Source organism: Dunckerocampus dactyliophorus, chromosome 15 (genome assembly GCF_027744805.1).
Source record: "Dunckerocampus dactyliophorus isolate RoL2022-P2 chromosome 15, RoL_Ddac_1.1, whole genome shotgun sequence".
Taxonomy (NCBI): domain Eukaryota; kingdom Metazoa; phylum Chordata; class Actinopteri; order Syngnathiformes; family Syngnathidae; genus Dunckerocampus; species Dunckerocampus dactyliophorus.
In genome coordinates, this window is record NC_072833.1 from 15,172,963 (window position 1) to 15,190,581 (window position 17,619).

At 44.0% G+C, this 17,619-nt stretch overlaps 1 protein-coding gene across 1 annotated transcript in view; it reads left to right on the forward strand.

Annotated features, from left to right (window-relative positions):
- Nucleotides 1–17,619, forward strand: part of adam19a (ADAM metallopeptidase domain 19a) — an 84,692-nt gene that overhangs the window by 57,628 nt on the left and 9,445 nt on the right. The window contains exons 8-15 of the mRNA XM_054753935.1: nucleotides 294–365; nucleotides 435–601; nucleotides 3,049–3,133; nucleotides 10,378–10,520; nucleotides 10,616–10,793; nucleotides 13,797–13,886; nucleotides 15,098–15,293; nucleotides 15,461–15,569. Of these exons, the coding sequence (XP_054609910.1) occupies nucleotides 294–365; nucleotides 435–601; nucleotides 3,049–3,133; nucleotides 10,378–10,520; nucleotides 10,616–10,793; nucleotides 13,797–13,886; nucleotides 15,098–15,293; nucleotides 15,461–15,569 (1,040 nt within the window). The remainder of the gene's footprint in view (nucleotides 1–293; nucleotides 366–434; nucleotides 602–3,048; nucleotides 3,134–10,377; nucleotides 10,521–10,615; nucleotides 10,794–13,796; nucleotides 13,887–15,097; nucleotides 15,294–15,460; nucleotides 15,570–17,619) is intronic.

Genomic DNA, 17,619 nt, shown 5'->3' on the forward strand with positions numbered 1-17,619 from the left:
CATCCAAGTCTTCTTTCTTTCACACTGAGGTGTCCACTTAATGAAGAAGAGGATAGACAATATGCCTCAGTGATGGGATGCTCTGTCTTCATAAATATTACTCAGGTTTCATTAGGACATTTTCCTTCTAAGTGCAGTCATATCCCAGTATAATGTGTACAATTATGATGATGGACAGACTCAAAAGCGGTAAAGTGGGACTTATTAGCTTACACTGTCTCAGCAGGAAGACTTTTTTTTTTTTCTCCCCTCATTATTGCCACTGATGCTTGGCCGTCTCTCCTTTACTACAGTTTAAACGGCAGAATAAAGACTATGAGAAAATCAAGGCGAGGATCATGGAGATTGCCAATTATGTGGACAAGGTAAGCCAAGTGAGCTGCACGTCTTATTTGTGGCTAGACTTGACTTCTTTCTTTGCATGGTCTTTTCAGTTCTACAGGGCCCTGAACATCCGTGTTCCTCTGATTGGTCTGGAGGTTTGGACCGATCGGGACCAATGCATTGTCAGCGAAGAGCCCAACGCCACCCTCTGGTCCTTCCTGCAGTGGCGACAGAAGCTGAAGTCCCGCAAGAAGCACGACAACGCCCAGTTGCTAACGTGAGGATAAACAACACTCACAGATGGACGTTGGAGCTTAAAAACTGACACATTTTACACGCTTATGCAGACGTCTGTGCGATGAAGTAGGTGGAAATAGTCATACTTTTGAGAATTTTGAGTCATCAACTGTGGTGCTTAAAAAGCAAAAAAAAAAAAAAAGGTCTCTCAGTTGCTGTGAAAAGCTTTGTGTGATAAAATGACACATTTCTTTTGGCTGACAGATGTCAAGCACACTTTTTATGTTGAGTGCCCAACAACTTACCTCTTCTTTCTTGGATGTTCCACTTCTACTGCCTTGCACAAAAAATACGAGAAGCCTTTTAGTGCAGGGGTGGGCGAACCATTTCAATCAGAGGTCTCCAATAGGTAGCTTTTGAGCTACCAGTAGCTCACCTCCTGATTTTGAGCAACTCACCAATGGCCAAAGAATATTTGCTTTAACTAGGGCTAGGAACCTCAGGGTACCTCACGATACAATACGGTTCGCGATCCATGGCTCACAATAACGATAATATCTTGATAGGGTGATAGGGTGAAACAAAAACAAAATTATTTCATAGTTTATATTTACAACCTCCACCTTACCCATGACTCTAATAAGAACAAGTGGGATAGAAAAGGGGAGAATATTTTGCAGCATATTTGAACCAGAATACAACAAGCAATGGTGCAAAAACAATGAGACTGTTTTAGTGCAACATAACTGTAAAAAAGGATTTTATTTTAGGTGTCTGACAAACAGTCACACTATTTTAAACTCATTCAGAAAGCACAACATCTCATGTCTCTCGAGTTAATTAAATTTATTAAGTAGATGCGTAACAAAATAAATATTTAGTGGAGTGTCGTAGTAGTGATGTAATCACTGGAAAAAGGCAGTCAATGATCCAGATACGGTTGAGCAGGATGAGGACATTGTGGACAATAAATGTGAGCTGAACACAACATTTAGCATTTTAATAGAAAAATCAACATTTCTCTTACTCTATATAAAAACTCTATAAAAGCCAAAGTGAGTTCACATTTTGATTTCAGCTATGCTGGCGCATCCTTCCATACATCCGTCCATCCATTTTCTTAGGCTTATCCGGGTCCGGGTCGTGGGAGCAGCAGTCCCAGCAGGGAAGTCCAGACTTCCCGGTCTCCAGCCACCTCTTCCAGTTTCACCGGGAGAACACCAAGGCATTCCCAGGCCAGCTGTGAGACATAATTCCTCCAGTGTGTCCTGGGTTTGCCCCGGGGCCTTCTCCCGGCTGGGCTTTTGAGTATTTTAGTCATCGACTAGCGCATATTTCCCTTCAACTTCACCACAAAAGTCTGCCATTATGCGGCATTTGTTTGTATTTTCTTCTTCTTCTTCTGTGACTTCCCAATTTTCTACCACTCTCATGAGGAGCTCCTCCTGGATGAAATATAAAATGGTGACTCACTGAGGTAGAACATTGGAAGACATTTATATCAGCTGTATTTTAATAATTTTTTTTTTTTTTTTTACGATACGCGGCTAGAGGGTATTAATAATCCATCGCAGGGTTATTATTGAGATAGTTTGATATATCAATATTTTGTCACACCCCTAACTTCAACTGAGTATTTTTAGAATAGTTTAATTTGGACTTTATGCCTGTATTTTATGACAAATTACCACAAAATAGCATAAAGACAATGACCACACTGTTTGAGTGGATATCTGCATCAGTAAAGTACAATTTAAATGTTATCAGTCATAAATAAAACACAAATAGGTCACCTCTCCTTTTGTTTTGTCAAAGTAGCTCTAATAGTGATAAAAGTTGGAGACCCCTGCTTTAAGCCCTATACCAGGTTTTGACCAATCCTCTGGTCAAAAAGTTTGATGACAAACTTTTTTTTTTTCCCAAACAAAAACACAGCAAAAATGTGACAAACAACACAGCAAAACACGAAAACCAATGCTAAGAAACACCCAAATGTCCCACTTTTCTGCATAACGTTGTCGTATAAGCTTGCTACTATGTCCCTCTTTGTCACAGCAAGTCTTCTTAGAGCTTCTTGGAGCTACTACGGATTGTCGTAATGCCATGTATATCACTGCAAAGCGCAGAGCCTTGATGGTTCCTCTCAAATGGTTCAAGACTTATTTCAAATTCTGTCAGTGTGAAAGGGTTTTAATAAAATCATTTGGAAAAGATGAGTGGGCCACATTAAAAAGGTTAATGGGCCATAGTTTACCCAGGTCTGGTCGAGCGTGTCCACTGACTGAAGACACAAACACATGAGACTGTGAGACCAGGCCTCGCTTGTGTTAGGTATGCCAAGTGCACAAGGTGGATGGAAGTCTCCTTGTGATGTGACATTTGCCATCAGAAATCAATGTGCATCCACTGTGGAGTCGCTAAATCAACAGGAAGCAGATTGAGGTTAAGTGATTTTTCTCTCTGTGTGTATGTATGTGTGTGTCACAGCGGTGTAATTTTCAAGGGGACAACTATTGGCATGGCACCGCTGGAGGGCATGTGCAGTCTGGAGAACTCTGGAGGGATCAACGTGGTATGTGGGAATAACTTTAGTCCTCATTGTGTTCTGTTCTTTTCACTCACTGTTAGAAATCATCCACTTTTGGTTGATCGATACATTCTCTCCTAAGGAGGCCTCACTCCCCCCCCATATCTTGGTCACTAAAGACTCTCAGTGTTACACCTGCTGGTGTAACTATCAATGTCTGAGAAGAATATTGCCAAGGATATTTAAAAAACAAATGTGCAGCCAGCTAGTCTAAGTCATTCAGCAGCACACCTTGAAACCGTAATGGGGAAAAAACCAAAGAGAAACTTACATGAAATAGCCTCATGACGAAAGTGGATGGTTTTTGTACGCTTCATTCGCTATGTTTACATGCACAAAATATTCGGTTTGATAAGGTTCAGTATTGTCTTTCAGACAATACAGGATGTGTTTGCATCCACAAGCAATAAGAATATTCTCTCGTGCATGTTAATCAGCATATCCCCAATATTGTTTGTAATAACATCATGACATCAAAACAAAGCAAGCACATTGATTTTTCCAAAGATGGACCCCAAAGATACAATGCGTGCCTTCATTATATTTTGTTGCCTTGGCGGTTTTGTGTCACATGCTGATCAAAAACATAATTTGCAAACATTATCAACGATTGTACAGACAAAATCAGAACAATGAAAACAAATGATTGATACATAATTGATGTACATGATATTAGGGCTACAACGAACAATTGTTTTTTTAGTCGATTAATTTGAAGCTTGGGCACGGTGGCCTAATGGTTAACTTGTTGGCCACACAGTCAGGAGATCCAGAAAACCTGGGTTTGTGTCTCTGTTTGGGCATCTCTGCGTGGAGTTTGCATGTTCTCCCCATGTGTGCGAGGGTTTCCACCCACATTCCAAAAATATGCATGTTAGTTTAATTGGAGGCTCTAAATTGCCCATAGGTATGAATGTGAGTGCGAATGGTTGTTTGTCTATATGTGACCTGTGATTGGCTGGTGACCAGTCCAGAGTCTACACCGCCTTTCGCCCGAAGTCAGCAGGGATAGGCTCCAGCATACCCCTGCAATCGTAGTGAGGATAAGCAGCATGGACGATGAATGAATGAAAGAATGAATCTGCTTGTTGTTGTTTTGATTGAGTAATGGGTCAAGCCCCAGACGGACCAAATCAACATGAACCCAAGGCAAACAGTTAGTGGTTTGGTCCGCAACATATCAGAAAAAAAGCGAAAATGTTGGTCCAAAGTCAAAGCTGAATATTTTGTTTTGCCTAAAACACAAAGATAATACTGGTCTATACCCAAAATGCTTCTGAAATGAAAGTACTCATTCTTGGCTAATTTTGGGTCACTGATGTTTACGCATGATGTTTAAAAATGCTCACTGCGTCTGGAATAAGTAGAAATCCGTAGGAACCCTGCATACAGCGGTATGAGGTAATGAAGTATATGGATAGGCTCTCTGCACCAATAATGTGGGATGAGTGAATATAATTTATTTTACAAATATGAAACATTTCTGACATAGAATGAAGATGTTTACTGTGAGGAAAAGGAAGCATAACACACATTTGTAGCTTTAGGGGCCCGTTGCACAAAACTAGGATACGGTATTAAGCCGGGATATCTTGGTTATCCTGGTTCAACTTATCTGTGATCCGGCTGCACAAAAGTAGGATAGTGAAAAGTGGGATATGTTATGAAATAAGTTACAATGGATATCTATTCTGTGGCACTAGCCTGCTCCAAACAAAGCTAAAGTCCAGGATCTTAATCTCATCTCTTATCTCAGTCAGCAGTCACCATAAATGGAAACCAATAGTTATTCCACTGCCCACTAAACATGATCACATTCAACTACGGTACACCCACTGTATTTAAACATTTGTGATCATTATTTCAATCATTGTAGATAAATGATTTTAGATGATGTTGCATTCATTAGTTAATTTATTAGATCATTTACAGTCTCCCACATATTATATATAAAATACACATCCCAAATAAATACAAATACACATCGACACGATAAGAGTTATACAGTCTGATGGAGTTACATTCACATCTTCAGTCGATTTCACGTGCAATTTCAGTGCATTCATAATCAGAGTAGGGCTACATTTTTGAAGATGTTCATTGTGTGGCTAAATGTCTCTTGTACTACATTACCCAGAAGGCTCAGTGCGCGAGGGGAAACCAGAAGTATACACGCTGTTGTTGAAACCACAAGCGAGTTAGGGTGACTAATAAAGCAATAGAGAGTTCATAGATATTGGTGTACACTGCTGTTCCTGGTTTGTTAAACAAGCAAAAAACATAACAATTAACTATTTTGATTGTAATTGTGATGGTTTCAGTGGAGCAGTAAGTCTTTTTATTTATTTTTTTTTATTTCCACTTCCAACGGGTAAAGTACGCCGCTCTCGTTGCCATGGTGAATCTGTGATCGATAGCCGGGTCTAATTAAGGAAGTTGCGTGCGAGCACTGACCTAGGATTGGCTTCACCTGGCTTGATGAATCTGTGTCTGCTCATCCTGGCTTGGTCTTTGGGCAACCAATTAAGCCGAGACGCTCTTGTTTTGGATTGGTTGAACTCAGCTCAGTCATTTATCCTGGATGTGTGAATCCTACTTTCATGCAACGGACCCCAATTGGCAATTTATTACGTCGCATTCGTTCCTTCCAGTCGAAAGTAATAACCATGTGTAAACAAAAGGACCCAGCTGGAGAGATCAATAGTTTCATTAGCTTCTAATAGGCTGCTTGTTGTCTTGTAGGCAGACGTGGCATGACAAATTCAAATAGTGTGTAGAAAGCAACTCATGCTCTAAAATAATGTTTTTGTCATTATGCAGAATTTGAATGACAGAATGACTTCTCATTGGAATATTGTCACTGTGTTGGTGTGACACAGCGCTGTGGATGACTTTTATATTTATTCAAGCCACTTTCCCCTGTGGCGTATTTAAATCTAATCATGTACATTAAAAGTTCTAACAGGAAACACAGAAAAATAATGCACTCAGCTCTCTGTTAAATGTTTACACCAGCAGGTATAATAAAAAGGAATGCACTTTGTCAAAAAAAAAAAAAAAAAAAACAACTAACTAAAACTAAATAAAAAGTGGATTGATTGCATCCACTTTAAAAGGTACAAGGCTACAGAGTGGCTTTTGACTTGTTGGTATTTGGACAGCTGATTAGAAAAGGACAAAAAAAAAAAATGCATTCTTTGATTCCCTTCCTGACTTTGATATAAGCGGTTGTCGACATAACCAAATTAACGCCGTAACGAACCCTTTCTCATACATTTACTTGCTACTTTTCCCTGAGACATGAGGACAATGTGTCACATTCCACATTCCCTCGGAGGCGGAGATATTGCGGGCACATGATGCTGATTCCTGGCAGCTGAGAGACGCTGGATTATTTTTCCTAGTTCTGTGCTACACATATGCTGCATCTCTCCCAAACTCAAACTTTAGCCTTGTACAACTTTGTAGGTGCGTTCTAGTAGCCACCAACTTCAGCCTGGCCTTTAGTGTTTTTTGCTATATGGTGCTACCCTTATTTGCACCATCGCTTTTTGTTGTTTGGTTCACCTCACCTGCGACTCGCTACGTCTGGGGTCCAGACTTGCACCACACCATGGCCGAATAATCCGGCCAAGATGGTGGAACCCTCGGACGCGGATCCAATCAGGAGGACACTGGCCAAGCACTGCGCCAGGCCAAGCAGGAGGAACACTGTGGCACACTTGGGGCCAGTGTGTAGAACTTGGCCGAACGGCAAGATGCTCATATGACAGCGCTCCAGTCCCAGCTCAACGCTATTCTGTCGGCCCTTCAGGTCCACTCAGCTCTCGTTCCACCTTCCACAGAAGCTGTCTTTCCGGATCCTGCTCCTCTGCCGCCTGCAGAAGCCAGCTGAACTTCCCTATGCCCCCAACGCTCGAAGCCAAAGCGATTCTCCAGGGACTCAGGAGATGTGTGCACCTTTTTAGCTCAGTGTGAGCTGCATTTGAGCTCCAGGCGGCCACTTTTTGCTCAGCCGCTCCCTGGTGGCTTTTGTGACGTCGCACCTGACAGGCAAGGCAGGTGCCTGGGCTACGGCCAAGTGGAGCCGACGATTGGCCATCTTCTCATTCTACTCTGCATTCGCGAAGGCTATGGAGCGAAGCCCACCTGGCGGCTCAATCCCTTGAGTTCCACGCACTCTCAGCAGAGAGTGACTGGAACCACTCTGCCCTTCTTGACACTTTTCCTGGTGCTCGCCAAGTGAATTAAGGACCAAATGATTTCCTTGGAGACTCCGGGCAATCTGGATGATTTCATTGCCCTGGCAGTGCGCATTGTCAAGCGCCTTAACAACTGTGAGCAGGGCTGGCTATGTGGATGCACCGCACCCACCTACACCTCGAGTGGCCTCGATGATCGCTCCCTCCCCAGCCGGCCATCTACCTTCATGGAGACTCCGTTGGCACCGTTGAACCCATGCAGCTCTCACGCCGGCCAAGAGGAATCCTTGCAGATGGCTCCACCTGTGCCTCTATTGCGGACAAGCGAACCACACCATCTCCCGCTGTCCCGTCCGCCCTGACAGCCAGCCCCCCCCCGAGCCACTTGTTCGCCGGTTGAGACCCCGACCTCGTTCTCTGCCACGTTGGATCCAATGGCTAGCCGTTTACAGCTGCCAGGTACGCTTTCCTGAGATAGAGATATTGATATCAGTGCCTTTATCTACTCTGGCTTGTACGGCTGCTTTATTGATGTTTGTTAAAAGCTTGCCTATTCCTGTTATGTCCTTATCGAAAGCTAAAGTAGTTTGTTCTCCTGACGGGTGTCACTCACCAGACCCACCTCCTTTTGCTCCGTTTGTCCGGCAGTCCCCTAGAGAGCATGAAGTTTTTTGTCATCCCCTTTCGCTCTGTTCCCGTGGTGTTAGAGCTTATTTGGCTGATCAGACATAACCCCCACATTGACTGGGCTAAGCCGTCTATTATTAATTGGAGCGTATTTTGCGACACACGCTGTCTCGTCCCCACCGGCCCGGCATGTCCCCGCCCAACGGCCACTCGCACTAAAATTGATCTCGCCTACTTTACCTCTGTTTACCATGACCTCAAGGAGGTATTCAGCAAGGATCGGGCTACATCACTTCCTTGTCACTCTCCCTGCGACGGGGAGCATTTATCTCCTCCCTGGCGCTGCTCTACCTTCCTCACGTCTTTACAGCGTGTCTAAGCCAGAGAGGGAAGCACTTGAGGAATCCATATCCTCCTCACTCACGTCCAGGCTTATTTTCCCCTCCTCCTCTCCATTAGCAGTAGGGTTCTTTTTTGTGGAAAAGAAAGATAAATCGGTCCACCACTGCATTGATTGTCGTGCCCTTAATAATGTCACTATTAAGAACAAGTACCCCCTTCCTTTATTAGATTCCGCTTTCAACTTCCACCACTCCAAGATTTTCACTAAACTACTTGTAAATCTCCATAATTTTTACCACCTCGTTCACATCCAGGAGGGGGGGGTGAGTGGAAGACGGTTTCAACACACTCCTCGGTCATTTTCGAATATCTGCTCCTGCGTGGTCATAACAACGCTCCTGCTGTTTTCAAGGATGTATTAGTGACTTTCTGCGCGATATGCTCTGTCGCTTCCTTTTTGTTAATCTTGATGAGATCTTAATTTTTTCTGCCACACCGGAGGAGCACATCCAACAAGTTCGGCTAGTCCTTCAAAGACTCCTCATTAACAGGCTTTTTGTCAGGGCGAAAAAATGCACGTGTCACTCACCTTCCGTTTCCTTTCTGAGGTTCATTGTGAAGAAAGGGCAACTTTGAGTCGACCCTGCCAAGATTTAGGCTGTGGTCGAGTGGCCCGTTCCTACGTCGAGGAAGGACCTTTGAAGGTTCCTGGCCTTTGCCAATTTTTACCGTCCATTTATTCGGAATTTCAGTCGGGTTGCAGAACCTTTGACGAGTCTCACATCTACTATGATAGCTTTTTTGCGGACCCCAGATAATAATTCTGCCTTTGAGAAGTCTTTATTCACCATGGCTCCTGTGCCATCCACCCTAATCCCTCCTCTGAATTTTTTGTTGAGGTTAATGCTTCTGACACCGACGTGGGGCCTGTCCTCTCCCAACGCTCCACCTCCGATCACAAGCTGCACTCCTGTGCCGCCTTCTCCTGCTGCCTGACTCTTGCAGAGCAAAATTATGACTTTGGCAACAGGGAATTATTGGCTATGGCCGGTGGAGGAGTGGAGGCACAGTGCTTGGAGGTCCCCTTCATCGAGCACACACGGACCATAAGACCCTGGCTGACCTTCACGCTGCACAGAGGCTGAAACCCCGGACAGGCACGCTGGGCGCGCTTCCTCACCAGATTTAACTTCACCTTGACCTTCCGCCCAGGCTCCTAGAACTGCAAACCTGATGCACTCTCCAGACTGCACTCCCTACCCTCTGAAGTGGCACACCAGGAGACCATCCTACCCCAGTCCCGTATCCTTGGGGGCCTTCAGTGGGATGTTGAGAGTTGTTTTGCGGAGGCCGTCAAGGACTCCTTCCCTCCCGAGAACTCCCCAGGGGTCCGCAGTTTTCTTCTGCTGTCTGGAAGGCATTCTAAGGCTTTGGGTGCTTCCCCCATATTGTCCTCCAGCTACCACCCCCAGACCTATGGCCAGACGGAACGAGCCAACCAGGATTTTGAGGCCGCCATTCGCTGTGTGTGCCACTGGCAGCCCGCCTCCTGGGCCCTCAACTTACCTTGCATTGAGTATGCCCACGGGTCTGTCCCCTTTTCACTGGGCCTATGGGTACCAGCCCCTGGATTTTCCTTCGCTGGAGAGTTGACTTCCTTTCGTGGCATGTTGGCATACTGGCATGCATTTTGAAGCTTACTTTGCACTGAGCAGGAAGTCATTGTGTGCATGTTTTAATGCTGCGTAACTAGACAGTTATTTTGGAAACAGGGAACACAGAAAGATAGTGCTCTCTGCTATAACAAAGACAAGTGCACTTTGTAAAAATGTAATTTGCATTCACTTTAACAGGTACAATGCTACAGCGTGGCTTTTGACTTGTTGGTATTTGGAGCGCTGATGAGAAAAGGACAAAAACAGCAACAAGAGTTGCACCACAAAAATCTTTCATTCATTATGTAGAAATGATTATGGTAGCACACCAGCGTACATCACACTTCTTAAATTACTTTACTTATGATTTGATCCAAAATAAACACCATTATGATGCCCCCAGGACCACTCAGAGGTCTCCATCGGCGCGGCGGCCACCATGGCCCATGAGATCGGACACAACTTCGGGATGAGTCACGACCACGACGGCTGCTGCGTGGAGGCGACCGCCGACCAGGGCGGCTGTGTCATGGCGGCTGCCACTGGGTGAGGCCCCCTAAAAGCACCGAATTCCGTCGTGCATGTAGCGGCCACGACAAAAGCTACACCACCTCCTGCTCACGTAGCCATTTCTGCCACAGACATCCATTTCCCAGGGTGTTCAGCCACTGCAGCAAACGTGACCTCGACAGCTACTTCCAGAAGGGGGGAGGCATGTGTCTCTACAACATGCCCAACATGAAGGACCTCGTGGGTGGGAAGAAGTGCGGCAATGGCTTCGTGGAGGATGGAGAGGAGTGCGACTGCGGCGAACCTGATGTGAGTACACTTTTATTTGGCTTTTCCGCTTTGGAGGTTGTCTGTGGGGGTGTTTGATGGTGGTAAGGTAAGGGCTCTTAGGGCATGCTCACACTACACCATTCATGCTGTGCAGACTTTGGCACCATTCCTCCTCCCTCTCCCAAGGCCCACTGGCCTGCGTTCACACTGAGCATTTGTACTATATGACCCATTTGCTTGTCCCATCACTTCTTCACTGCTGAATTACTCTAATTTCCCTGACTTTCTGCATTCTTTGTCAGTCTTATTTTGACTCTTTCTAATTATTTGCGAGGTGGCCACTGTCAAGCATTGCATTACTTGGAAGATGAGCGATTGCATTAAATGACGCAGCTTTATTATGCACAAATGTAGTCACAGGTGAGCAAGCACCCCACGACTTTTGGATTATTTTGATTCTGTGTATAGTGAAACCCATTTATATCGGTGCCCCTCCAACTGGCTGACTAACGTCAACATAAGCGATTGTCGACATAACCTAATTGGAACGGAAACTCTACCTTGCTTGCACATTTACTTGTGACTTAAGGAGAGACATAAGTAACATAATGGGCGATAAAAAAGGATTTTTTTTAACCTACGGCAGTTTGTTGACATAATTTTCACCATTTGTGCATATTTTCATTTTGATTCTTCTGTTGTCATATGCTCTTCTCTGAGCTACCACCTTATCAGGGAGGAGGAGTTTGTGTGTTCCAATGGTCATAGGTAGCAAAGTTGTCGGGGGCTTTTATGCCCTTGGCAGGGCCACCCATGACAAACAGGTCCAAAGAGTGGATCATCAGACCCTAATGAAGAGAAATAACGTTGGATGTAGATTTCCCTTCCCCAGTCGCAGGTCAGCGGGGGAGTGTTCAGGGCATGTCCGACCAGTAGGAGGCCCCGGGGAAGACCCTGGGACACGTTGGAGAGACTATGTCTCTCAACTGGCCTGGGAACGTCTCTGGATCCATCGGGAGGAGCTGGACGAAGTAGCTGGGAAGAAGGAAGTCTGGGCTTCCCTACTTAGGCTGCTGGCCCCTTCTAGTGGCTAACAATCTTTTTGGCGAAATACATGGCAAAAGCATTCGGCCATGTACTGTATTTTGACGTCAACTTATGTGGTCACTATTTAGTCATAAGAGCAACATGATGGACTGCCACTTGATAAGTTGGTCAGCATAGACAGGTTAACATAGAGGGGCTGACTTTAGTGGGTACCACTCTATTTTGTCTATTATGAATTTTGTGATTATCATTAATAACCCGCAAGGAGCTATCGCATTGCAGTCAGTCAGTGACTTGGCTAGATTGCATATGTGCTTGTGTGTGTACATGGGATTGTGCCGTGCCCTAGACCACCTCTTTCAATCATGCCAGATGAGGGGAAGTGTGCACTCACACTCACCAAACATGCCGGACTTCAGGCGTGAAGTGCCCAGTGGGAATGGTACGAATGGCCTTGTGTGAGTACACACTTAGGTTCTTCTGTATCAAATTAGCAGAAAATGTATTATTATGAGTGTTTTTTTAATTCTTATTACAAAAAACTTCCCAAAGTTGACCTTTTCTTTATTATTATGCCAAACTCTTGTTGCCACAAATTAGAAGTGGAGAATTGTCGGAAATGTCTTGCCAAGATGAAGAATTAGGATTCAGCAGGGAACTAAGAGCTCTAGGCTCACCCCTATCTGATGAATTAATTGATTAAGCGTCTGTCTGGTGCTCCTTTAAGCTTGGCCTCATCCTTCATGCAGCATGCATCTCATCTTTGCCTCACACTTGAGAGATTGTCGTAAAGTTTGCTCAAATGTCTGCCGTGCAACATCAAGAGGGTCAGAAAGAGCCTTCTAAGAAGACACTGCTTGACAAACACGTTAGGGTTTGCAGACAACTCACTAAAATCCAAAGAGAAGTTTGAAAAGAGTCCTTGCTTTGCTTAGAGATTATTCCATTGTTTCTTCTTTGTCACAGCATGCATGACTTCATGCTCTTGTTGTTGCCGTCACACATAATCTCCTCTCCGTACTCGCTTGCCGGCATGATCACCTTCCTCCTCCTTGCTTGAATCAAGTCCCACATTTGTTAGCAGGAGCGTAACAGCTGCGCTACAGGGGGCACCATGGCAACAGGAAATGCTCTGTGTGCAGCAATGTGTTGCACCTCTGCATTTATTTTTACACATTAGAGTTCTGACTTGCCTGTCGTACCTTTTAATCCTCTCTTGCCTCATGAATCACACTGCAAAGTCACTCATTCTTAATACTTTCTGAGTGTCATGGTGTACTTAATAACATGACTTGGGGCTTCATTAGTGAAACTTTTGCTCATGCAATTCCTTCATGTGGTGTTTTGTTTTTTTTTAAGTACTTTATTTTAAATGATTACAAAAACAAAACAAAACAGCCATGACAGACAGGATCATTATATTTTTCTGATGTGTTGAAATGTAAGGCCATGACCACACGAACACGGATACAGAGGAACCCCAAAAAGTCGAAACACCCGTGTAAGTAGCTCAGCAAATCAGTCTACCGTGTTCTTATTAGTTTAAAGTGCCTGCGTAACTCGACGTCAACATACACTCAACAAAAATATCAATGCAACACTTGTTTTTACTCCCATTTTTCATGAGCTGAACTCAGATCCACAACCAAAGCTGCCTTGCATTATAACGCCTATGTTCATCGATATAATGATATGTTAAATGTGCAATGATGTACATTATGTTGAAAATCAGTGTTTTTAAAACATTAATAAAACATTAATGTTTTATTAGTCACACACGCACATCTACCATTGCATGTAATGAAATCAGCACTCGTAAGTCAATTGCTTTATGTTCTGTTGTTGAATAAGGTTTAAATGCACGAGATGGTGAAGGTTTTGAAAATCTTTCCAAAAAGTTTTTAAGGACAAAAAGGTCAAAACACATTGAAGGATATGCCTTTTAATTTAAAACATCCATGTGGACATAGCCTGAATGTCCTCATTTGTTTGCAGGAATGCACCAATGACTGCTGCAATGCCAACAATTGTACCCTGAAGGAGGAGGCTCAGTGTGCCCATGGAGTGTGCTGTCAAGGCTGTAAGGTAACACACACACGCACACCACTCCATTGTATACCCTTGTAGACTTTTAACACAACTCCTGTCACAGCACATCAAATGTCTTCTTCAAACCACACCGGCGCCTCTCATCATCGGCGCTCATCTCAGTGATCTAATGCAGATTTTGACATTCAGCTATCAGAGTGAGAGGTGTCAAAGCCGAGTGGCTGCTCTGTTTATTCCAGGGATGTCCAAACTCTTTCCACCGCATACATAAAAAATGAAGGATGCGGGGGTCTTCTGTGGTTAATTGTGTAATGGATTGCACCACTGCCGAGGCACTGTTCAGCGATGATTTCGAAATACTTCCAGAAAGATCTTACATCACATTTGGCTCAGCGTGGCTCAGGACGTAGAGCGGATCGTCCAGTAAAGGGATGTTCAAATTCTGCTTCCTCCATCCCAGGGTGCCGATCAAGAGGATTAGTGAAATGCAGAGATAAATAAAGTTGTATTAAAATTATTAGGGGTGTCCACAAGATCTTGCAAGATCTTAAATGTGACAAGATTTCTCGTTAAGGAAAAAACTGTCTCATGGGCACTAGTGTCTGTTTTCCTTGTTTCCTACTCCAAACGGGCAGATGCCAGGAGAGTGCAGTCTGTGCATTGGTTTCAGCACCGTGTTTGTTCCATAGAACAACGGCATGAACGGAGTGAGCCCTTTTGTCAGCCATACAGTCTCTTTGTCTCAGTGTGTGGAAGCAGGGCCTGTAGCATACACACAGAGTACAGAAGAGTGTAACATAGTAGAAGTAATATTAGGAGATCGCAATATATTGTCCGATTTTGTTTTATTCCATTGTACCTCTTGTTCTTAAAAGTAATTAAAATCTTGTATCTCGTGTATAGTCTCGTCTCGAGAACTTGTGACACCCCTAATTATTATGAAAAAATAACAATTAATAAATTAATGGATGATAAATTTTAAAGCATCCCAATGTCTCGTCATTTGACCCTGATATGTAATGTAAGTATTAGGATCATTTAATCAACTTTTCTTGCATCCCTGCTGTTGCCATGGTGACTCAGCCTTTGTGGTCTAACAGCGCCCTCGTCAACACCGACATTGCTGCCTTGCGTTAAAAGTAAATCACTCTCCACACCTATAGGGGGAGCTGTGGAGCAAACCAAAAACATGAGTTTGTGCGTGTAATCCATGTCCTCACGCCTCCTTTTTCTGCTCCCCGTGCCAGTTGAAACAGGCGGGTACGATGTGCCGGGGCCCGGCCGGGTCCTGCGACCTGCCCGAGTACTGCACCGGGGCGTCGCCTTACTGCCCCGCTAACGTCTACCTACTGGATGGCTCCACCTGCCAGTACGGACGGGCATACTGCTACAATGGCATGTGTCTGACCCACGAGCAGCAGTGCCTGCAGCTGTGGGGCTCTGGTAAGGACGCGTCCGCTTCTGATTGACATCATGCTCAATATTCTAGCAAACGTGATGTTTCCGTCAAACAGGTCAAACCACACATTGACAGTGAGCTCCTGCAGCTCAATTGCGACTTTTTTTTTTTCTTGCAAAATGAGCAACTATGGGATGCATGGTGTTTCCAGGTGCCCAGCCGGCCCACGATGCATGCTTTGAAGACGTCAACGCCGCAGGGAATGCTTTTGGAAACTGCGGGAAAGATGAGCATGGCAACTACGTTAAATGTGCGAAAAGGTGAGTGATAATGGTGAATGAAGATGTACTCGGCTGTGTGGTGACTCACGATGTCCACAATGAACAGGAGACTATTTTAGGAAGAGGAAATTGGTGGATTAGATGAAGTGGAGAGAACATAATCGTCTATCTCCTCCTGTCCGAGGTGAATATTTAGGGAGGGAAAAAAAATCATGGATTTTTTTCATACATGCTAACACGCTAAAGCCTCACCATGGTGCTGCTCCCAGTAATGAATGGAGCCAAATGAGCAATTTAGTTACGTTAATGAGGAAGTTGATGATGATGATGATGATGATGATGATGTGGCCCCACAGGAGTCATTAAACGCTGCAGCGGATACATAAGGCTGATTAGAGGATATGTAAATGCAAAATGTCCCTTGACAGAACCTGACTAATCTTAGCATTAGTCACTGCGCCATCATCCTGTAATTGTCAGTTTTTATCCCCTCAGACGGCACATGTGAGTTTGTGTACTTGCCAGTCTTCATCTGCATATCAATGAGGAAGATGTTAGTGTTGATGATAAAGTCTTCAACCTTACGAATGCATCAACAACATCCAAACGTGCAGTGGGGAATATTTGTTTACTCACTCACACATAAGCGATCCATCATTTTTATGCTAGGTTTATTGAGATTTTTACAAAGAGAGATACACAGAATATAAAAAAAACATTAAATCAAGGTTATTCATTAATAATAAACGTAACAAAATATGACAAGTATTTGATCCAAGCCACCATCCTGTAACTCAGACAGTGAAGACCTTGAAGCACACATGAGTCCTGTCCTAATCTCAACTCCTTATGTGGATTAAAAAAAAAAAAACACCTGTCACAGACAGAGTCAGATTGTAGACCTGAACAAGACTGGAATAGACTACAAGATGGTGAGAAAGAGACCACTGTTGGCGTAATAATTAGTAAATGAAGGAATCACAAGTTAACAGTCAATTGCCCTCACTCTGGAGCTTCATGCAAGATTTTGCCTTGTGCGGTAAGGATGATTGTGAGAAAGGTGAGGGACCAGACCAGAATGACACCAGAGGAGCTGGTTAATGGTCTCAGTGGAGTAGGGACCACAGTCACCAAGAAAATGGAAGGAGATCATGCAGTGACCACAAGGTCCCCCTTGCTCAAAAAGACACATGTACAGGCCTTTCTGAAGTTCGACAATCAGTACCTGAATGACTCAGACAAAGCTTGGGAGAATGGATGTGGTCAGATTAGAGGCAGAAAGATTGGAGGCAGAGAAATGCTGAATATGAGTCCAACAGCACCATCCCTACTGTCAAACACGGAGGTCGAAACATTCTGCTTTGGGGCTGTTTCTCTGACCAAAAACCCAACTGAGATGTACAAGAAATGACCTTTTATGCTTTCCACCAGGGATTTCTTCAACTACTGAAGCACGATCAAATACTTGTTTCCCTCAATCAGATACAAATTAATTTCTAACATGTTATGTTATTTTTTACCTTCTGTCTCTCTGTTAGGTTAATTGGCGAATCTAAATTGTCCATAGGTATGTGAGGAGTGTGAGTGGCAGTTTGTCTATATGTGCCCTGCGTTTGGCTAGCAATCACTCCAGGGTGTACCCCACCTTTCGCCCAAAAGTCAGCTGGGATGGGTTCCAGCATTCCCCTGCGACCACAGTGAGGATAAGCGTCATATAAAATGGATGGATGGATGTCTCTCTCTGTTACATTAAACCTACCATACAAATCCTGACTATTCATATCAACTTACACAATCAGCAGGGGATCAAACACTTATTCTCCACACTGTTCTCCAACCTGTAGCTCCTGAGCTACCAGCTGATTTTGAGTTGCTCACCAAAGGTCAAAGAATATTTGCTGCAACTATTAGTATTTTTATAACTGTCGAGTTCAGACATGATGCCTTTATTTCATTACTTTACCACACTGTTGGAGTGGAGATCTGCTTTGTAAATAAAGCATTTCAATGTTGCCACTCATATAAATAAAGCACAAATATGTCTGTCACCTCTCCTTTCTTTATGTCAAAGTAGCTCTAGTAACAGTGA